This window comes from Trichomycterus rosablanca, chromosome 9 (assembly GCF_030014385.1).
Source record: "Trichomycterus rosablanca isolate fTriRos1 chromosome 9, fTriRos1.hap1, whole genome shotgun sequence".
Classification (NCBI taxonomy): Eukaryota; Metazoa; Chordata; class Actinopteri; order Siluriformes; family Trichomycteridae; genus Trichomycterus; species Trichomycterus rosablanca.
This window is the reverse complement of record NC_085996.1, coordinates 10,398,828-10,421,692: the sequence shown is the minus strand read 5'-3', so window position 1 is coordinate 10,421,692 and position 22,865 is coordinate 10,398,828. Positions and strand designations below refer to the sequence as shown.

General features: G+C 38.2%; 2 protein-coding genes across 4 annotated transcripts; one reads left to right on the top strand and one right to left on the bottom strand.

The window, feature by feature from the left end:
* Positions 1-4,142: 4,142 nt before the first annotated feature.
* On the bottom strand, positions 4,143-10,987 carry nup43 (nucleoporin 43). 2 transcript variants are annotated; one of them, XM_063001850.1, is made up of 9 exons: positions 10,908-10,987; positions 8,010-8,096; positions 7,770-7,892; positions 6,942-7,019; positions 6,497-6,659; positions 6,010-6,145; positions 5,615-5,766; positions 5,367-5,483; positions 4,143-4,575 (listed from the first exon to the last, which is right to left on the bottom strand). In XM_063001850.1, the coding sequence occupies exons 3-9, from the start codon at positions 7,842-7,844 to the stop codon at positions 4,349-4,351; spliced, it is 948 nt and encodes a 315-aa protein (XP_062857920.1). In that variant the 5' UTR covers positions 7,845-7,892; positions 8,010-8,096; positions 10,908-10,987; the 3' UTR covers positions 4,143-4,348. The 2 variants fall into 2 exon arrangements, with proteins under 2 accessions (XP_062857920.1, XP_062857919.1); XM_063001849.1 differs by lacking the exon at positions 10,908-10,987 and having other exon boundaries at positions 8,010-8,221.
* Positions 10,855-22,137, top strand: pcmt (protein-L-isoaspartate (D-aspartate) O-methyltransferase). 2 transcript variants are annotated; one of them, XM_063001853.1, is made up of 8 exons: positions 10,855-10,986; positions 14,305-14,409; positions 14,989-15,020; positions 15,842-15,946; positions 16,731-16,851; positions 17,347-17,432; positions 17,538-17,762; positions 19,432-22,137. In XM_063001853.1, exons 1-7 carry the CDS (start codon positions 10,932-10,934, stop codon positions 17,715-17,717), a joined length of 684 nt encoding a protein of 227 aa, XP_062857923.1. In that variant the 5' UTR covers positions 10,855-10,931; the 3' UTR covers positions 17,718-17,762; positions 19,432-22,137. The 2 variants fall into 2 exon arrangements, with proteins under 2 accessions (XP_062857923.1, XP_062857922.1); XM_063001852.1 differs by having other exon boundaries at positions 10,857-10,986; positions 17,538-17,707.
* The last annotated feature ends 728 nt before the right edge of the window (positions 22,138-22,865 follow it).

Genomic DNA, 22,865 nt, shown 5'->3' with positions numbered 1-22,865 from the left:
GTTAGATCACTGTACAGTTCATACTACAGGACTTTTGGAGTGGTCAGATTGCTGTACAGATCACACTACAGGACTTTCGGAGTGGTCAGATCGCTGTACAGTTCACACTACAGGACTTTTGGAGTGGTTAGATCGCTGTACAGTTCATACTACAGGACTTTTGGAGTGGTCAGATTGCTGTACAGATCACACTACAGGACTTTTGGAGTGGTCAGATCACTGTACAGTTCACACTACACAAGTGGATCTCTTGAGTCTTTTAAGTCGCTGTGGTCAACAATAAGCAAGCGATCAAAGTTGTTTGATCGCAAAAGCGAAGAGGTAAATGGATGAATGAGTGGATTTTTGGATATTTTGGGTACGCGACCAGCACGGCTCGTCTGTTCTAGTAGTTGGAGGTTAATGATTTTTTTTACATTTACATTTCCGGCATTTAGCAGACGCTTTTATCCAAAGCGACTTACACTATACAGTCTGAGCAACTGAGGGTTAAGGGCCTTGCTCAAGGGCCCAACAGTGGTAACCTGGCAGTGGTGGGGTTTTGAACCAGCGACCTTCTGCTTACTAGTTCAGTACCTTAACCGCTAGGCTACAACAGCGTTTGCAATGCAATGCTGGTATTATGGTTTGGCATGGACGATAATACCTGTAAAACTTGTGTGTGTGCTGATGTTTCCTAATAGCAATATTATGACCCTGTCCCACCTTTTTACAACTCCTCCACTGGGTTTCCCCTCACTCAGTATCTTGCGTTCTTATTACTGGCTTGGCTGTAGTTCAACATACAGTAACACTCGCAACCTTTTCGCAATGCTTTTCATACTACAGGATTTTGACCGAGCGAACGCCAAGTTGCCTCCGAGCTGGCACATTTAGCGGCGAGGGCAACACATTATGCCTAGTTCACACTACACGAGTTTTGCCCTGATTTTCACTCGCCGACTGGTCGCCGCTAGATGTTTAACAACTCGATCCGAGCGGCTCACCGAGTGCTTCACGACTTAAGAAAAATATATAACATCTCGATCAGTAGCCCACTCAAAATCGTGTAGTGTGAAAGGCGTTGCGAGCAGGTTGCGAGTGCTATGTCGAACTACAGCCAATGATAACGCAAGATACAGGGTGAGGGAAAACCCAGGAGAAGTTGTAAAAATGTGGGACAGGGGCATAATATAGTTTCTAACAGAATACATCAGCACACACACAAGCTTTACAGTATTTTGTGATCTTATTTTCCATGCCAAACCATAAACCAACAATGCATTGCAAAAAATATTGATTAACCTCCAACTCATTACAGAACAATCCCTGCTGGTCGTGTAGCCCAATTCTCTCAGATTCATTTATTTTTCCTCTTTGCTTTTACGCTGCACATCAGCGCACAAACTTTGATCGCTCGCTTATTGTTGACGTGCATGTTTGGAAGTGGTATCATTAAACCCCTCATCACTTCTCGCGTGCATTTTCGTGACAAAGCGTAGTTTGGGGGACCAGATAGATTTGCCTGCGATTCCTCCTGATGATAGATCGTGTAGTGTGTAATCCACTATCGCCAATCAATCGTGTAGTGTGAAATACACAACGACTTAAAAGACTCTTGGGCGATTAGTATACAGTAACTGCAGAACGATATGTGCTTTCACGTCCGAGTTTCCTAAAGTCTCCAATAACACCAGAAAAAGTCGCTAGATTTGTCGTTTTTTGAAAAGAAGTCACTAGAGGGGTCTGAATACTCGCTAAATATAGCGACAAAGTCGTTAAGTTGGCAACACTGACTTGGCATTAGTGATTCAAAAGTTTATTACTAGTTGCTCATAGGTCACGTGTGCCTGTGACGTCACCACTGTGGTGTATTGTTTTTGTCAGTGATACAGTGAAAATAGCATCAAAGAATTCTATAATATTCAAAGAAGAGTGGGAAAGGGCAGAAACACAAGCAGAGGAAAGCAAGAGGAAGAGCTGTATTCAAGAATGAGATCTGGACACACATGGCTAAATAGCACACTGGTATTAATTAAGAAGCATGAGGATTGTAAATGTGAAAACTACAATAGTCCTGAGACTGTACAGTAGAACATGTAATTCTTCACTGTCCTAAGTATCATCGCTACAGACACAGACTAATTCAGCACCTTGAAGAAAATAAGCTTAGGCTGAATGTACAGGACATCCTACAAAAAGGGTCAGGGGAAATTGGTTTTAAGTTTCTTTTTCTTCTTTTTTGAAGGATACAGGGTTAGTGAACAGAGTGTATGTGGACTGAAATTACACAAACTACCGGTTTCATACTCCAGTCCTGACGGTGGCGGTAATGCACCAAAACGTTGGTTGCCAACCGCCATTAAAAAGAAGAAGAAGGAGAAGTGTCAGCAAAGCCGCTTACATTATTTTTACTCTTTGGTGTCAGTAAAACCGGAGAATCAGACGCGAACAGAGAGGAAACCAAACCGAGACAAACTCAGCAAGGATGCCAGGGAGCGTTATTAGGATAAATGATCATCTGTTAACAGCATTGAGAAGTTAAGTTGGTTGCGCTTGTATTAGTAAATGTTTGTATTGTTTATGCTGGTTATTTTGCACAAATAGTGTTTAGGTTTTTTGTCTGTGTCTATTTACAAATAAAGTACAAATAAAGCACCTATATTTAAATTTTACATTACTGTACTTGATTATTGTCCTGATTTGCACACTCTTAAAAATAATGGTTCTTTAGTCGAGACGATGGTTCATTTGTGTGCTTAAAGGCTTCTCTGCATTATGAAATGTAGACCTAATTATTGTCGGGAAAAGAAATAATGCAAACCACATTTAATATTAGTCCATGGTTTTGTTTAAAGTCCTTTATGCCACTTTTATAGCTAGCAGAAGCATACATTAATCTCCCTGCTGAAACTTTTTCTTGGCTCTTTCATGTCTAACAGAAGATTGTAAGTTTTTGAATACTTTGCTTTGCACATGCAGAAATAGGGGCACTTTTATGGAAATAATAATGTAAATTCTACTTCAGTACAGTACAAACGCACTTTACGTATTTTACGCACTTTACGCTAATTCACAAAACCACCCTGGTACGTAGGTCAGTTTGGTGAATCGGAGCATGCGTAGTGAGGCTCTCGTTCCGTGCGTTTCTGTTTTGATGAATAAGTGCTCTTTTCTTTCGATTTTGTGCTTATAAATGCAAACAGAATAGCATCTATTTTTATTTTAAATGAACAAGGACACATGTATTCGGTCACTATTGAAAGTGTACTGTCTCTAATTTATTCACCCAGCAAACACAACTATGTGGTATGAATTAGCGCATGGTGGTGATACGCCATGATAGTAACGTTGTGAGGAAAGTAAAACATCCAGAAACAGGTTGTCTGACTGCATTAAACAACTGAATTTACCTACAACCCTACTGAGAGCAGCTACTTATAAAAATGTGTGTATTACAATATTAATATGATGAAGAGTTGTAAATACAGAGTGCTTATCCAAAAACTAGCTTAGCCGCTAACACTAGCGACTAAGCTAACAAGTACCATGATGTTGATTTCGGATATTAACACACAGCTGTAATGTTTTTCGTATAGTTAGTGTACTGCACACAGTGCACAAGTCTTTACTGTATATATTTCATAATAATAATAGTTATGGTGTATGAGTTACTTGGGTGTTAACACCTCAGCTGTGAACTAGTTGGCTAGACTAGGTATTCACACCTTCACACGGCTATTCTAACCTTATTACTAGTATGTTTATACTCTCACAATGTTATGTTGTAAGAAAATACATCCAATTATAAAGAATTATTCCCTCAGAATAAAGTCTTTGGTGAAGCGCTGTTCTGTGCATGCAGGATGTAAGTCCCAGACAAGCTCATATGCTGGGCCAAGACTACTATGAGGCAGACCAGTACTTAAGGGTTAAGGTCCAGGCAGAAAAATACTTCAGGGTTGAGGTCCATTTCGGTGTTACTCTGCAAAGGACATTTGTTTTTACTGAAGTGCATTTTGTGCAATATATTTTATTTAATAGTCAGAAATCATTTAGTGTGAGGTTTTGTTAAAATAACAGAGAAAATCAAAAAAGGGGTAATTGCTATTTCATAGTACCGAAGATAATTCATCCCTAACTTAAAATCATCCACAAGCATGTAAAAACAATCCAGTAATGTTCTTTAATTGACCATTTGTTTGGAGCAATTACCTGAAATGGAAAAAAAAACAAAAATATTATACACTATATGTTATAAAGTTCTTACAAGCGCACACAGTCACACACCATACCAGAAACAAGACCGTTTTATTTCTCCAAGTGCATCAAACAGAAAATAATAAAACAGTTAATCAAAAATTCAAAGTCACACAGGAACACGTCTGTGTATGTAGACGGCCTCCTCATCAGTCCCGCACACTAAGCACTGTCCAAGTACATCCAGACTGTTGACAGAGAGTGTCTGGCTGGGTAGCATGTGTGTGGTCTCCAGCCTGCCCTTACTAGAGTCTCCACCAAGCCAAGCATTAATAAAAGACTGGTTTCCTCCTGCAGGAGCTGTAGCGCTGCGGGACAACAGGCTGTTGTTACGTCCTGACCATAAGGAAGAGAGACAGATGTCAACCCACGTGAAATAAAAATGCTGTTAGTGATTACAGGATGTATTACATATGAACAATGATTGTGAGTTTTGAACATTGCCCCCACAATTACACTAAAATGCCACAAGTTTAAATTAAACAAATTTTCTTTTATTATACTAAAATACTTGTCAAGTTTTACACTCTTGTAGCCCCTGAGATATTCATACGCCTGCTAAAAACACTCTAGGTCTGTACACAGAGTAAAAGTTTACATACACTTGTAAAGAACATGCATGTACTAAGATTTAAGTACTTGCTGCAACTGATTTTGTGATAATTAAAGCACATACTACTGTCCAAAGAATTTATGGTTCACATTTTCAATTTTTTTTTATTTTCCTTGTTTGTATATTGCACTAGTCATGTTTCATTTAAGGATGTGTAATCCGTCTGTACCATTTGCAGAGAAGAAGCCCTGTATGATGTACCGTACTTCGCTGTGGGTTTTTCTTGGGTTCAAACACACAACGTGCAGTGCATTGTTCACTGTGAGCATTGTCAATTGTTGTTCCCACTGCTTGCAAATCATGCTGCAATTCATCAAGTGAATGAGCTTAATTTTGTTTTTTATCATTAGTCAGATAAAAACAGCTTACCCATTGGAAAGTGCACTTTCAGGGCTGGTCCCAAGCCCAGATAAAATAAGTAGGACTGTGTCTGGTCTGGTATGCGGATCAGATCCAATGTGGCGATCCCTATAATATCAGGTAGGATTCTAGTCAGATACTGAAAGGGGCTTACCCTGCAGGAACACTGATGCATCTGACCCAGAGGAAGTCTCCCAGTGTAGTAGAGAACCATCTTCTGAACAGGTGAATAAGTGGTCTGGATTTGTAGGGTGAAAATGCACCTCCCACACTTAAAAAATAAAGCAATATTAGTATCAAGTTCCAAAATGAACAAAAATATGCAAATATGGGGAGATGCTACTAATACTGAACAAATATGTGAATATATTCATTAAATAAATAAATAGATCAAAAACTCACTTTCAGCAGAGTGGGCCTCCATCATGGAGAAGGGCATGCTGCCTTGTCTCACATCCCAGATACTCAGCATGCCATCCTGGCCTCCAGTAGCAACTATATGTTGCTGGTTAGGGTGTCGGTCCACACAGTGCAGAGGCACCCTGTCGCCAGTGCTGCAGAGACAACAAAGTTAGTGCCAACACTAGGGGTTGGCGATATAGCCAAAGTCGTCGAACAACATTCTTTTCTATTAATGTTGTGTATATAACAGTACAGTCATGTAGCAATCGTTTATTTACTTGTCATGACCACTTTATCATGAGCAGGTTTGCAGCAGTCCTACAGCCCAGTGTAAAAATGAGCACAGTGTAGGGATATATCCAATTTATAAATGTGGTGACACAGGATGAACTTACAGAGAGAGGGTTTGTGCAGGTTCGCTGCCCTGCTGCCTAAAGTCCCAAAGCTTCAGCTGGCCAATGGAATTTACTGTCAGCACTTCCGTCATCCGAAGAAAAGTCACAGCATGGATTGTGCTGCTGTCAGCATTTTCTGAATAAACAATGAAAAAAAAAATACACTAGTTTTCACTCTAAATAAAAAATACTTAACAGTATTTAAGTACACTAAACAGTGGCACAAGTTGGAACAATTACTAATTGACAGCATGGTTTAATGAACACAATTAGCATACTGATAGCAACAAAAAGAATTCCAAAATAACCCAAGTGACAGCCTAAACTGAGAAACTGTTCAAATATCATAGCATTTTATGGCACATGTAGTATGTAACAAAGAACAAATGGCATCAGCATAAACGAACACAAATGTGCTTACTTGCTTTTCAGTAAATGAATTAAAATATTACATAACATATAAATAAGATGATCAAACAGTACTGACCGATCACCCGCATGACTCCTTTCTGGTCGGCTTTATAGAGGACCACTCTCCCATCCTCACCAACTGACACCAGTTCTGGACTGTTACATGCTACTCCAGTACAGGGTGCATTAGTACGCTGGTAGTGATGTGCACTTTCCCACACGTGAGCTACAGAAAGAGTCTAGAAAATCCAGAAATTTAATACACATTATTAATCTCCACCATTTGGAATACCCTTTGACAACATGATCATGGTGCACACCTAGCACCACAGCGGCACAAATCCATAGAATGTAAATACTATTTTATAATGCAAGTGTTTCCCAAGAGGACCCATCTCAGAACAGGTAATCCATTTTTGTGCAGGTTAAAATGACAAATCATGTTTTGATTTAACAATTCAATTTTTTTTCCTTGAGATTGGTAGGGACATGCCATGTACTCTTGCAAATGTTGTTCATACCTGGCTTTCAGAATGGAGTTTATACAAAGTCACTGCTCCCATTGATGATGCTGTAATAAGTCTATCTTGATCCAAGAACTAAAGAAAATAAGAGAACAGCTTGTACATTACAAACCACTTTAAGTTGTGTATTTTTAGGACAATGATAAAACCTAAACCTGAATTAAACAGCAGGGTTTATCATAAAACATTTAGGTGTTGATCTAAGCAAAAAGATCGATTATTTACCAAGTTAACTATCAGTAAGGGTTTATGGTGATTCTTATTAATATTGAGGTCATAGTGATTGTATGTCCCACCATCCACAGTTCAATTGCCCAAACATTTGTAAAAATTAAAACAATAACAATAAAACTGTCATTTTTGGCAAGTGAAGACAGTTGACATGCCTCTTGTTGTTTACATTTTCAGCATATAGCAGATGCTTTTATCCAAAGCAACTAACAGCACTTTGACAGTATGCAGTCTAAACAATTGAGGGTTAAGGGCCTTGCTCAAGGGCCCAACAGTGGCAACCTGTCAGTGATGGGGCTTTAACCAGCAACCTTTCGATTACTAGTCCAGTAACCACTAGGCTACAACTGCCCCTGTTTAGTCCCTGAACTTAATAAAGGTCTCAACTCGTTGGGCTGATCAACAATAATCATTAGGATTTGTCCACTGTGACAGGGCTTTTTACTGCTACTCATCACTTTTAGGAAAAGTTTCACCAGACAAAATCCAGTGACAGATAACGACGGGGCCTCAGACCTGGATGTATTGACTTTCTTATTTGGAAAGTTTACAAAATGTTTGGCAAAATCTGGCAACCCTGTAATCCAAACTCACCTGCAGGTCCAGCACATCTCCCGTGTGTTTACATTCACACTGTAATTGAGGATCTCCCTCAAATTCGTCCTCCATAGTATACCCTCCATTCTCTCCCACCGTCCAGATGGACACTTTATTATTCTACAGAATCAATAACACATTCACAGAATCATTTTATTATACTCAACGGATCAGGAAGTAAGTTTGGTCCATGGGAAGGAATAAAAGTAGCATTCTAGCTAAACGTCATGCACTTACCTCGTTGTCCCAAGAGCCAGTGGCAAATAAATCCGGCTGTTCTAATGATGCAGTTGAAACGGGTCTCCACCTTGTTTTACTGATCTTCTGTGATATATATTTAGCATTAATGCAATCCATTTTCTTTCAAATTACTCGTGATTTCATTTGATTTCTTCTACCAGCGAGGCAATATTTTCCCCACCTGTTTCCGACAAACCCCGCCTTCTGCGCGGTTGTTTGTCAGGTTGACAGTGACATTAACCAATCAGACTGAAGAGACCGGACCGCTACTAGCCAATCCCGAAGCGTACAGTGAGAGTTTGACGGAAAACGGGTAGAGACTAAAATAAGACATTACACATTTATTCTTGCGTCCCGCCGTTCATTTCTACGGCGGCTCTGCTAAGACAAAACCCGTATTTTAAATTGTTATTTAAAGGAAACGTACACTTCACGGCCACCAGACAGCTGAATATCATTGTGCTTGTTTGTTTGTTTATTAGGATTTTAACGTCATGTTTTTACACTTTGGTTACATTCATGACAGGAACGGGAGAGAGAGAGAGAGAGAGAGAGAGAGAGAGAGAGAGAGAGAGAGAGAGGAAGAGGAGAGAGAGAGAGAGAGAGAGAGAGAGACTTGATGAAGTTTTACATTGCGCTTTACATAGGCAGACATTACACGCTGGAAAGGTGAGGAAAATGAGTGAGAGGAAACATAGTAAAGTTTGGACATGAGGAGCCCCTTTTACAGAGAAGTTCAGACCCACTGAGCTGGTGGGAGACCAAGTATTCAGTCTACCCACATCTTATACATGTGATGGCACATAGACTGTGTAATGTAGCAACATCTGTCCCCTCAGAGAGAATCTTTTCAAAAAACAGGGCAGATGAAAACAGAAGGAGAAACAGGATCTTTGCTAAAGACTTACAAATACTGTCACCTGGATGCTGCTTTTTTTTTTTTTTTTTGCACATTTTCATTTATATTTTGTTGAGTGATGCTTTGTTGATGTGTTTTTTCACTCTAGATGCAAATTTACAAGTAATATACACAATCAGACCTTTTTGAGATGGGTCTTTGTTTTTGTATATTTTATAATTTATTGTTGTAGCACTCTGTTCCATGTTGAGTATATAAATAAAGCCATTTAAATAATAAACATTTGATACAATGTTTTTACATTAGTAATTAATTTTACATGTAATTTGGTAATAAATTAATTTAAGCAAGAAAAAATCTAAGGAGCCACTTGGGAGCCGAAAGAGCCGGCTCTTTTTAGTGAGCCGAGCCAAAAGAACCGGCTCTCTAAAAGGAGCCGGAATTCCCATCACTAAGGTGAAGCACTAATGGTTGAATTATTTCAGTAACCATTCTTATCGCTTTGGTTGAAGCATTTATCAAGCACATTTTTTCTTATTAAAATGTTAATTAAAACACACAAGTAAATTCCACTATTATGATTCCACTACTTTTCCTGATTTGTAATCTAACAGAATAGCTAAATTTAAAGCTCTGGGCAATTGCTCATTTTGGCCTTGCCTACAGACCTACAGTCTTGTTCATCCCTTTCCATACCTACTTAACATGACATTTTATATATACTTTCATATGAAATGATTTCAGTGGGCGGCACGGTGGCTTAGTGGGTAGCACTGTTGCCTCACAGCAAGAAGGTCCTGGGTTCGATCCCCAGGTGGAGCGGTCCAGGTCCTTTCTGTGCGGAGTTTGCATGTTCTTCCCGTGTCCGTGTGGGTTTCCTCCGGGTGCTCCGTTTCCTCCCACAGTTCAAAAACATGCCACCAGGCTAAATGAAAACACTGAATTGTCCTATAGATACCTAGCCGCTAGATGCACAAACCAGTCCCAAGCCCGGATAAAATAGGGAGGGTTGTGTCAGGAAGGGCATCCGGCGTAAAAACTGTGCCAAATCAATGCGGATCATGATCCGCCGAGAGCCGACCCCGCAACCAAACGGGACAAAGGCAGAGGAAGAAGAAGATATGAAATGCTTTCAGTAACAAAACTTATGCTTTAGGTTCTTGGTTTTGATTATTTGGTAGACTGAGTTTGTTTGTTTATTAGGATTTTAACGTCATGTTTTACACTTTGGTTACATTCATGACAGGAACGGTAGTTACTCATTACACAAGGTTAAATCGAACACAGTCAAGGTCAATTTTGTATCTCCAGTTCAGTTCACTTGCATGTCTTTGGACTGTGGGAGGAAACCGGAGCTCCCGGAGGAAACCCACGCGGACACGGGGAGAACATGCAAACTCCACACAGAAAGGACCAGGACCGCCCCACCTGGGGATTGAACCCAGGACCTTCTTGCTGTGAGGCGACAGTGCTACCCACCGTGCCGCCCTGGTAGACTGAGTATTTGTGCATTATTTCCACACATTCATTTGTACCCATGTGCTTTTGTGCACCCCGCACAAATATTTTAATTTTTTTTTTAAAAGCTTGACACAAGACTGCTCTTTTTGCTGTTAGTGTCCCTCTTTTAGTTCAAGAAGAAGCATAAATGATTGGTAAAACCTGGTCCTTTAAACATTCCTTACCAAAGACTACAATACCCACAATTCTACACTTCATTCAACCAATCAGAAGCGTCGCTACTAACAGGACCATGTGAACTGTCAAATCACTTCCAACAATCTCAACCTTGCGAGCTCTAATTCTCCTCCTGTCGGTGGCCACCTGCAACAACCATTCCAGTCTGGAATAGGCACAAATTATCCACAAATATATAAAAAATAATGCGTATGTTGACGGGATGGGTGAACATGTCGTGTTTTTAGAGAGATTTAGCGGGCATGTCCAGTGACGTATCTCCTGAGTCGTTGTGGGAGGTGGTAAGTGTGTTGGGCAGAGCGTTGTGCGCAGGCGCGGCTCTGACCGCGGCTCTTTACCTGATCCGCAGAGTGTGTGTAATAATGGCCTGGAAATCAGGAGGAGCCAGCCAAGTGGAGCTCGTCAATAACCTCCGCAGTAAGTTTCTAAATCACATTTAGCAAAATAACACGGCTGTGCAATGCCTAAAATGCGGATTGTAATAACTTCCTTGCTACGAGCATTTGTTTACTTTCAAGTGTTGTGTTGACACGGCTAGCTAGCAACGTAACTGAAATTGGGTGTTTTGAGAGCTAGCCACCTCAGCCGACTGCTTATTCTCGTTTAAATTGAAATATATGTTTCAGAATGTTACTGTTTTGGGGTTATTTCGAACCTACAGCATAAACTGCATTTGTCTTTTGCATGTGCGTCACTTGTATTGCTTTGCCAGCTAGCATTATGTGAACGTAAACGACAGCCTTCCAAATTGCATACTTTCGTACTAAATAGTATGTCTGATTGGTACGTCGGATTGGATCGGTGTAGTTCGCACTAGTTAGTACGGTAGTATGTAGTGGGGACGCAGCCCCTCATAATGTGCAATGTTGGGCGGCCAGATATATCTGGTAATAAATATGGGTGTCAGCATTTATTTGTATATTTTCCAGTAAAGAAATGCATTAAAAACATGACTTGTATTTGATTATCCCAGTGGTTCTTAAACCTTTTACACCAAGTACCACTTATAATATATATTTTATAATATTTTATTTATAAATGTATTTTCTTTATAAATTATTTCTGTGTACATTTCAGACATGTCATTCAAAGCATGATATAACGAATGTTGTGTGTGTAATATTGTGTGTTGTCTTTGTTTTGGTCAAGACTTTGAACACCTGTTTCATGATCTGTTGATGCATGCTTAATAATCCAGGTACACAAATCCACAAAGTTGAATCAGTTCATCTGGGCACAAGTTTGTTGTAGAGATACGTTTCGCCACGGTGGCTAAGTGGGTAGCACTGTCGCATCACAGCAAGAAAGTCCTGGGTTCGATCCCCAGGCAGGGCGGTCCGGGTCCTTTCTGTATGGAGTTTGCATGTTCTCCCAGTGTCTGCTTGGGTTTACTCTGGGTGCTCCGGTTTCCTCCCACAGTCCAAAGACATGCAAGTGAGGTGAATTGGAGACACAAAATTGTCCATGACTGTGTTTGATATAAACTTGTGAACTGATGAATCTTGTGTAATGAGTAACTACCGTTCCTGTCATGAATGTAACCAAAGTTAGGACGTTAAAATCCTAATAAACAAACAAGCAATCCAAGTGACTTCTTCAGTCTGAGCTGGTGGTCAATACCCCAACCTTATATGCAGCCGATTTGCATAACGACTGATCACCGCCCATTGCATATCGATGGAACCGGTGATCAGGTCCATATGCAAATCACAATGACCATTAATTACAATGGTCATGTGTGCCTTTCACACATGATTGGGGTATAGCTCCTATTATGGCGTTGTACGGCGTTGTTTCATAAGTTTCCTAAATGTAACATAAAAAAAGTTGTTAATGAATATACCATTCATGCAAAGTGCGTTAATACTGAACAAGTTACAAGCCAAACCACAAGGTGTGTCACTTCTAAAAAGAGCATTAAAACATGACTAAGCATATTTACTTAACTTCCTTAACATTGAATAATTGTATAATAATAATAACATAACTCTTATTGGCGTACATGGCCATATTTTTGCACCTTAAGGGGCATTGGCTGCAAAACAGTTAAGAACCTCTATTCTAAAAGACCTCTAAATTAAACACAGTAGCCTAAACACTTGTTTGGCTCTGTGGTCTATATCATCCTCTAGCGTAGTGCTTTTTAAATGTAATCCATAATTTATTGTTTTGTATTCTAAATCAATTGTTGCTTCCTAGAGTGTTTCATAACTTTGGAAACCACAGAACTGTTCTTCCATAGCACATGGCAGAGCATCTTCCATAGAAAATGTATGTCATAACATACACTTTTTATAGAAGGTTGTCACATTAATCATTACAGACACAAAGTGTGCTGTTTCAAACTAACATTATAAGATTATAACATTATATACCCCACAGCTTTAAACTGGTAGTGTTCGTCTACCAGCCATTATTTGTAATAAGTAATTGCAAAAGCTGCCTATAAACAGCACTGATCTGACTGATGCTCCACCTCTATTTATTTAATAATCCTTAACAATTGTTATTTAATATAGAGTTTTATAACACAGATCACACAACCGGGCAAACCTCTGACTCTGAGTAACACAGATACTTGTAATTAATTTTCATCAGCCACTTTATCCAGGTCAGGGTCGCGTCGAATCTGGTTCCACCAGGAAACACTAGGCGCAAGGCAGAAATACCTATGGCAGGGCGGCAATCCATTAAAGCACTTTGGCCATAACCCCTAACCAACTTTGAATCATCTGGTGTATTAGGTGTGTTAGGTAGTTGATGTTAGCAAAGCTTATTCCGATTCAGAATATTTGAGCATAGAGCAGTTAACCTGTGACCATGCAGCTAAATAGTGACTTCCTTCCAGCTCTGGACTTTACAGCTTCCATTCAACGATGCTTTTTAAGTATATATATTAGGATTAAATAAGGATTATTCTGTGGGACTGCAGCTTGATATTATTACCTTTTGTTAGCATATTCTTTATATTTAATGCAGATCAAACATAACACATGTTAACCGTATTATAAATAATGTTAGAACCCAAAGAAAAATGAATATTTAAAGTAGTGTTAGTGATGCATGTAGGTATGTATGTATCTAGCACACAAATGTATTGCAAATACTTTACAAAGGTTTAGAAGAGGGTATACCAATATTTTTATTTTTGCTTTTTATGTGGAATACAGTGTTACTGTTTAATTTACATCAATGTATGTTGCATTTACATATATTTTAGTAGACAACTGTAGCCTAGAGCTCGCCATTGGTTTGGTTCTGCCCTCTGGGCTTAATATTGACATTTGACACTTCTTGGACTGAACTTCCTGGCCCTAGTCTCGTCTTTGCCTGAAATATCCTGCTGGAAATAGATAGATCTTTACAGAGTGCTAAATTCAAGGTCGGTTTCTGTTGGTAACGGTTTACAACGCCACTTTATATGTGGAGTAAATGATAGAGCTAATCATCTACCTGTGAACACTTATATTGTCAAACACTTATTAGCCAGTCCTAGTGTCTGTGTACTTTGCAGCATGTTGGAACACGTGTTTTACTGCAAATGATGTAACAATTGTTAAATTATAAATTTTGCTCAGGCTGTCACTCACAATTTTGCATTGAGCTCTTTATAGTCCATGCAGTTTGTAGAATTGAAGAATGGAACTTCTATATAAGAGCAGTTGCTTCAGACAACTCCAGCCATTAGTTTGGCTGCAAGCAGAGCTGAACTTTTCTGTTTTTCTTTCTATCTAGAGAATGGCATCATTAAGTCGGACCGTGTTTATGAAGTCATGCTGGTAACAGACCGTGCCCACTTCTCCAGATGTAACCCTTATATGGATTCTCCACAGTCTATAGGTATGTGAGGTTTGAAGTCATTTAAAGTCTATTTGTTATTGCTTATATACAGCACCATACGAAATTTTAAACACATTAACACATACCAAAAATTGGACTAAGTAATTTTCCTTTTTTACTTATTTGTTGTATAAAAGCGTACAATATTAAATGTTCCACATCTTTTGTGTATGTTACATTTTATTTCTTTTAGTGTATAAAATTCAGGAATTAAAAAAATTAGACGTGTGTTCCTAGAAGAGCTTATGTTGTTGTTTTTTGTACGTTTTCTGTTCAAAAAGTCCTGCTTACGAATGCAAACATGCCAGACTTTGCTAAATAGCTTCCAGCTTAATATATGGTTGCAGGCTAAAATCACTGTTTGGTTTCACCTTTTAACTGCTAGATCTACTACAGCCTAATTCAACCTAATGCATTTTTTAAATCGATAAATATTTGTAATCAGTTTCTTATTTATTCAATATTTGTAAATTAATTCAATAAGTATGATTAGGTTAGGTAATTGTGATTATGTGGTTGTATAATTGTCTTAGTGTTGGGAATCTTAACTCTGTGAAACTTTATTTTTTATTTCTGCAGGCTACCAGGCTACCATCAGTGCACCACACATGGTATGTCCCAGATCTCTAAAGAGCATTAACCACTGGCTAGCAATAACTGTACATAACCACGATCTTTTAACTAAAATAATATGCATGCTAAAGCTCTTGTTTAAGCAATGAGTCTTCCATTGCTTCTATAGGAGCATTCAGTTATCTGGTCAGGCGTTCCACTAACTTTTGTAATGTATTTGCAAAGATTCACTTCCTTTCAGTAACAAGTCTGTTAATGGGCATTGATAATTGATGAGCTTTAAGGCTTTCCATCATAGATAGGGCTCCATTTTAGCCCAAATGTGTTAGACAGGGTTCAGATCTGTGCAGAATTGTTCCACGCCAATCATGGTTTACCATTTTTGGACCTTATTTTGTGCACAGGGGCATTTTCATACTAAAAGAGTGGTCTCAAAATTGTTTCCAAAAAAAATCACACAGGTTGTTACAATGCCATTGTATGATGTACTATAGGATGAGTATGTTTATGGAGATATTTTGGCTGTATTTATTTGTGTAATGAACCGTAGCTGGTGTAGCTGTGCTTCCGTGTAGTACATTTCATTAATATACTTTTACAAAACTTACTAATATTAAAAATTCTTTGTTTTTTATTAATTGTATACTTTCTGAAGTCTCCTGTTTGACATTTACAAAACAGCTTATTTTTGTCATAAAATCTTAGGGCAGTACTGGACAAATTGTTTGAAAAGTATCACATGAATTAGTGTTCTTATAATTAATTTGATAGGTTTGTTTAAATTAAATGAATTAAAGTGACATACAGTTGCTGTTAGTGCAGGGCTGTAAGAACAGGTGCTGTGTTTGTGTGTGTGCAGCATGCGTATGCACTGGAGCTGTTACATGATCAACTGTACGAGGGTGCCAAAGCTCTGGATGTGGGATCCGGCAGCGGCATCCTATCTGTCTGTTTTGCCAGAATGGTGAGTCACTTATCCTGTGCTTGTGCAGCCCGAATTAAAAATGGGCATGCTACATTGAATATGTTACAATGAATCCTAGTTTTTATTAGTCTAAATGTGTATTTGTGGTTTGTTGTGTGGTCAAAAACACTTACTTACTTAAAATAAAAATTGCTTATTTAGTATTCCTTTTAAGTAAGGGGTTCAGAATCACATTGAAACACTCGAGTGCATCACAGAAACACTCCCTGGACAGGGCACCAACCCATCATAGGGCATCACACACTCAACACATTCACTCACACACTTCAGTAATAGCGAAACCTGTGATTATTTATAGTACTGGATTGTAAATCTTCAAGTACTTTACTAGTCATGGTGTGTCTAGAGTTTATTCACTAGGTGCAGCACTTATATCTAATATTTAATAATTAATAAGTTAAATAGACTTACGATTGGAATAATAAGAATAATAAAATAATAATAAAAAAAGAATCCAACCTTTCCTCCCTCAAACACGGCCAACAGTGTTTGTGTGGATGCTCGGCCAGGTTGGTCACTCTGCTGAGATTCAAACTTGAGTGTGCTAATGCGTTGGATCTCTGCGCCACCCGAGCTCCCTTGTTGGACTGATTTTAAGAAAGTCAGATTGCTCACCAAGAGAATTTCATGCTTAAATCTACTATTATTTTAATAAAATGCTCATCCCTGCTTCAAATTTGTATTGTGTATGTTCTGTTCAGTACCTGCACGCTGAGTGAGTTTGGTTTGTATTCTCTGCTAAAGCAAGTGTTTTGAGTTGCAGGTGGGGCCAACGGGAAAAGTCATTGGGATTGATCATATAAAGGAACTTGTGGATGACTCGGTGAATAATGTTAAGAAAGATGATCCTGCTTTGATATCGTCTGGACGCATCAAACTTACTGGTAAGGTAACTTTTCATAATTTTAAGTATCATATTTTCCATAAATCTGTGGGTTTTAACTGTTAAACTTTTCATGCATGGCTGACTATGATTATACAATTTTTTTTTTTTTTTTGAGATTCAGGATTTTGGCGATCTCACTTTTGGGCTATTTTTTAGTTGCGGTAGTTTGAATACGTGCATATTTCACAGATTGTCGAGGCAAAAACCAGCCCAGCTGAGGACAAAATGAAAACTGCTTTATATTAATTGAACTAATAATTATTATTAATATCAGTATGTTGCATTATCAGCATTTAGTCATGTACTATGAGCTTCCCAACAACTAGTTCTAATAAGTGTTTGATGACAAAAATTAAAGCAGAATCACAGCAAGACTGGCATTGCTGCAGCAACCTGTCCATCTGTTCAGAAATAAAGTTGGCACTAAGGCTGTTTAGGTCATGCTGACATGCATTGATTGCTTGTGTATTTGTGTATATATGCGTGTTTGCAGTTGGAGATGGCAGGCAGGGCTATCTGGAGGAGGCACCCTATGATGCGATACATGTAGGAGCTGCAGCTCCGTCCGTGCCACAAGCTGTACGTTCCAAATTGCTCCATTGCACATGCATACCTTAATGATCACATTAGTAAAACAACAACATTAACTTGTTGTGGTGTAATGTTTGTTTGTGTCTTTTGTAGTTGCTGGACCAGCTAAAGCCAGGTGGGCGTCTAATCCTTCCAGTAGGACCAGCAGGAGGAAACCAGATGCTGGAGCAACATGACAAGCTGGAGGATGGCAGCACCAAAATGAAGCCCCTTATGGGGGTGATTTACGTGCCTTTAACAGACAAAGACAAGCAGTGGTCAAGGTGGAAGTGACTTCCTGTCCTTCTCTTCCCCCTCCCTCCTTTCCGCAGGGCACAGGTGAAATGGTGTGGTCCAAAGCAGACAAGGCTGCTGTTTGCTACTTGTCGCCTGATTTTTAGTTTTTGGCTACCCCATACCCATCATGGATGCCTGCACGGTTTTTAATTTTAACTCTCTGCCTCCTATTTCACTGTAAATGGGAATACATTTTTAATTTTTTTAATTTTTTTTGCATTTCCCAATTACTTTAGTGTAAGTCAGTTAAAAAAGCATGACTTTCACAGCAGATAACATACTTTTGAAAGATTTTTGTTAACCCTTTGAAGTCAAGAATTAATATTATTGATATTAATTAATATTATTATATATTATTAATGTTTAGTTAGAGATGTAACTTCACGGTGTCACCGCCGGCAGACAAATCTGCTAGTACGTAAAAACATATATTTACAGAAAACACTCAATATCAAACAGATTGAAATAATGTACAGAAATTAAGTCAATGTTAGTTTTGAATGCCTTGCCGTGAACAGACTCAAATTTACAGTACCACCTGTTTCTACACAGGCACCACAGTAGTGTCTGCTTTTTTTTATTTTATTTTATTTTATTACTTTTTAAAGACAATTTAAACAAGCAGTTCTGTATCAGCTATATGACATATAATCAGTAAGAAAACAACAATCTGATTTGTTAATCGTCTTGAATCTTTATTTAAATTGTAAAAGTACAAACAGATAACTTTCATTGTTTTAACTGAACAATGTGATTGTGTGTAAAAATAAACAAATGCATGCAACAAGTTCAAAAAGTTAGGACAAGGCAAAATAAGAAAAATATAAGAAAAATGAGAGAAAGAGAAATGTGTACAAGATATTCAAGTTACACTGTTTTGAAATATTTTGCAATAAGCTGGTGAATTTGGTATAAGTATCATGATTGGGTATAAAAGAAGGATTCACCTAAGGCTCAGTCTTTGCTAGCTAAGACTGGTCATGGCTCACCACTTCATGACAAATGTCATGTCTCATAAGAGAATTGTCAGTCAATATAAAAAGAACATTTCCCAATGCAAGATTTTAAATAATTTAGGTTGCATCTACCACACCTAATATTGTGGAAAGATTCAAGAAGTCATGTCAAAGTGACTTTTAAAAACGTTCAAAAAAGACATTTTAAAAAAGGATGCTTCAAATTTGAGTAATGCATTGATTTGTGACATTTAATTCATATATAAAAGGAAATTTGTTTAATTTCAATGCAGTCTGTGAGTTGATGCAACTGTATCATAAATGTTTCTAAATGTTTGTATTTACATCTCTAGAGGTTATTGGTCTCAATCTAAGATAAAACTGCATGAACAGCAGTGTTACTTTCTATTTGATTGTCCAGACACCCCAGATTAAGCTAGCTAGTAGATTAGAAAATTTGACTAAATAATTTGTAACTACTCTGTTTCTACAAACTACCAACAGAAAAAGCAGTGTTACTGGCAAAACTGACTTCAAAGGGTTAGTATGATAGTTTGTCACAAACCATGACTTGAAGCATTAATTTTGGACTGATGAAGTTTGGGAATGGCTAAGCGAGTGTGGTGGATATGTGCTGTATTGAGCTTTATTGGGACAGTATATTTAATGTGTTGCATGAGTGGATGAATTATGGCTTCATCCAATACATGGGAATATGTGATTGATTTTAACAGTTTTCTCTTTGTCTCTCACAGGGATGAACTTTGAAACAAGTCTGGCAATATTCATCACACATACACACATGTAACACGCCATCTATCTGGACTTAACGACTAACTACAGGATGGTAATCAGATGGAGACGGAGGAGCCATGCTGGTTGCAGTCTGCTGCTCGGGACAGTCTGACCGCTGTGTGGCCAAGGAGCCTTCATGATGGACGAAAGACTGGACGCTTTAAAAACAAAATGGAAACACAAGTGGGGCTTTGTCTTGACATTTTCATGCCTGCAGTTTGCTTTGAGTTTGTGAACTTTTTTTTGTTGAGGTTTTGCAGGTGCACTATTTTATGTAATTCCTACAGTATTGCAGGTTTTGTTTGTTTACGTACATTTCAGCTGATGTGGAGCTGAATGTGGGGGCTGCTGTTTCTTATGGATTATAGGAAAGGGGTTAGGTGTTTATTAAAGGATAAGTCTGCACTCCAGAATGTGATTTGTGCTAACAGTAAAAGTGCTGATGCTTCAGCCTTGCTGAATGAGTCTTCATTTAAATCCACTTCTAAAAAGGAATCAAATTAGAGCTGTGAGTTTTGATTGAGTGAGTGCTGTTGATTGGAGCCTAAAAAAAACTGTTTAAAATATGTGAACACCTAAATGAGGAAGGCTGCTTTTAAATGATAAGTGACAAAACTGCTTCTGTGCTGGCTATGTAATGCTGTTCAAGTGAACACTTGACTCTTGCACATTTCTTAGACTTGCTATTTTACATTTTGCTGTTGTGCTTGGTCTTTTAGCATTTTGACCCAGTTAGCATCTGAAATCAAATGGCCTAGCTAGGAACAGGTGTTTTTAGCTCCCATACCCATTAAGAATTTTGTTTAGTACCACTGGCATTTTTTTTTTGAATAAATCACACTACAGTACATATAACAATATTATACAATACATTATGTAAATGTCTAATAATTACACAGAATACAGATAAATATAATTTTGTATAATTATTAGCAGTTTACAGTTTTTTGTATGATGAATTTGTGGCAGAATTATTTGGTCAATGCTCTGCGGAAACTGCTCTGATAACTTTTTGACCATTTTTATTTATTTGATAATCTTTTTAAAATCCCACTGGGATTTCTCAAAGATCTCATTGCAGTTTATCAGTCTGTTTTCCATTCTTTATGCACAAGCTTCAGGATTCGTCTACAGTGTAAGGCCAAATGTATTTTGACCCCGACCATCAGCTTGTTGCACATCCCATTGCAAAACCAATAACAGAAATAAATAGTTCGACCCCCTTTGTGCTTCATTTTTAACAAGGCGCGTTTGTCGCCTTTGAATGTATTTGTTTGCAAGTTAGCTTTTGATATTTAACTAATGTGACTTGAGCCGACTCAAGTGGGAAACTGCAATATGCTCCAAGCCTTGTGGTGAGCAAAGCACAAAACGTCAATCATTTAAAAGCAGCCTACATGTTCCACATATGACTCAAATGACATCTAGTTGAGTCTGCGTCAATTATAAAGTGATTCTTTTATTTTATTTAAAAATTAGCATGGTACATTAATGGTATGACCAGTTTAAAAGCTAGGGCTGCATGATGCGTACAAAAATAGCACATTCCAATTATATGATACACGCTGAGATCCAGATATGCCTTATGTAATATGATCAAACAAACTGTGAAATCTCAGTGTCACTTAAAGCTGCAGAGTTTACCTTTTGATCATTTTGAAACCTTCCTGGTAAAAGTCTAGAAGGTGCCTTGAAAAAGTATTCAACCCAACATTAGTTGAAGCCAGAGACATTTTCGAGAAGGACTAGTTCTTTGAATAAATTTAGAGTGCTGGCTTAACATATGCAGTACTGTTTTCAAATATTTTCCACTTACTTATGATTAATTTATCTGAGCTCTGAGGTGTGTTCAGTATCTGTATTGTGAACTTTCTTTTTATTTAGGGTAACAAAGTTTTGGTGGTGTTGACTACATTGTCCAGGTACAGTATGACATTGAAAGCCACATGCAGTATAACAGTTGTGGTGTCAGTGGGCTCAGATGGCAAGCTAGTACCATTTCAAGAATTGATCAACATCTGTCTCTAGCTTGAAATGTTTTTAGTCGACTCGCCAGGTTTTACTTCCATTTTTTTTTACTGATTCACTAACACTGTCAAAAATGTAATTGTGATATTGAATGAGAGAATAGATAAACTATGCCGTTAGTCTGGTTCAAAACGTAAGTAAAACTAGTTTGATTACACATATTGGCTTCTGAGATATCAACATTGCACTTCTTTATCGCAGCCCTTCAGTAAACCTAAAAGATTGTAATGGATTCTGTATTATTGCACTTTTAAATTAAGCTAACAAAACAATCAGATGTTTGTTTTTGAGCAACAGTTTCATATATGCGAAGCCCCGTGTACAGTGTTATAACTTCTCTCGATCTCCATTCTGCATCTCTACAGCTAAGTTTAGCATAGATATTAAAAGCCTAGCTGCATAACTTGCAGCTTGTGCTGTCCCACATTAACGCTGAGCAGCATGCTCCTGTAGGTTCACACCTCCTAATAAAGCCAGGTTTTGCAAAGACAGTATCACATAATTGCAGGGCTGAGCTTGTGTCCCCTCCACTTTGGATGTGCTGGCTGTCATCGTGCTGAGTCTCCACGCAGGCGCTGTATTGCCTGCATTCACACAAAGTGGCTTTGTACAAATAAAACCCGACGCAGTGCAAATCATCCTGTCTCCTGCACTTTTTCTTTCATTGAAATGTGAATGTGTCACAATACATGAAAACAATAGTGTGTGTTCATTCAGCCTTGATTTGATATGAGTTTAGGGTCCTGTAAAATAAGTTTTATTGTCTGTTTAATTTTGTTTTAATTCTTTTAATTCGTTTTTGGAGTTAAACAATAGAGGTACTGGCTCCTTAAATAATTACACCTGGCAAAAATTGCCAATAGTCTTGTAACCACCAATCATGACCATCAATACAATATTTCTACTTCCTTTGGGGTTCTCTCGAAAGCTATGCCCAACAAATGTGCCGTTAAACTTGGCATTTATGAAAGCACATTCATAAGCAACATGTCTTGGCTCTTTCAACGGTTTCTAAAGCTGTTCTTTTGAAGTAACTGATTGGAAACCATACTCTGACTTATAGTTCCCCCAGATGTTTACTGGGTCCCCCCCCCCCCCTTTTTTTTTTCCTTATAGAACAAATACATATACTTCACCTAATTCTTGGTTACAATGTCCCTTATCCTCAAACATTAATGCCCATTAACAACTGTAATAATAATAATGTTTTATTATTCTAGTTGTCAGAACTCAAACAGTTCAACACAATTTGCTGGGTTTTTTTGTATTGACGTTCCTGTACAGCATACACATCCAGAGGGCTGAGGTTAAGATTTTGGGAAAGTCATTTCAAAAGCTTAATTTAAGTCTAATTTAGCTATTTTAT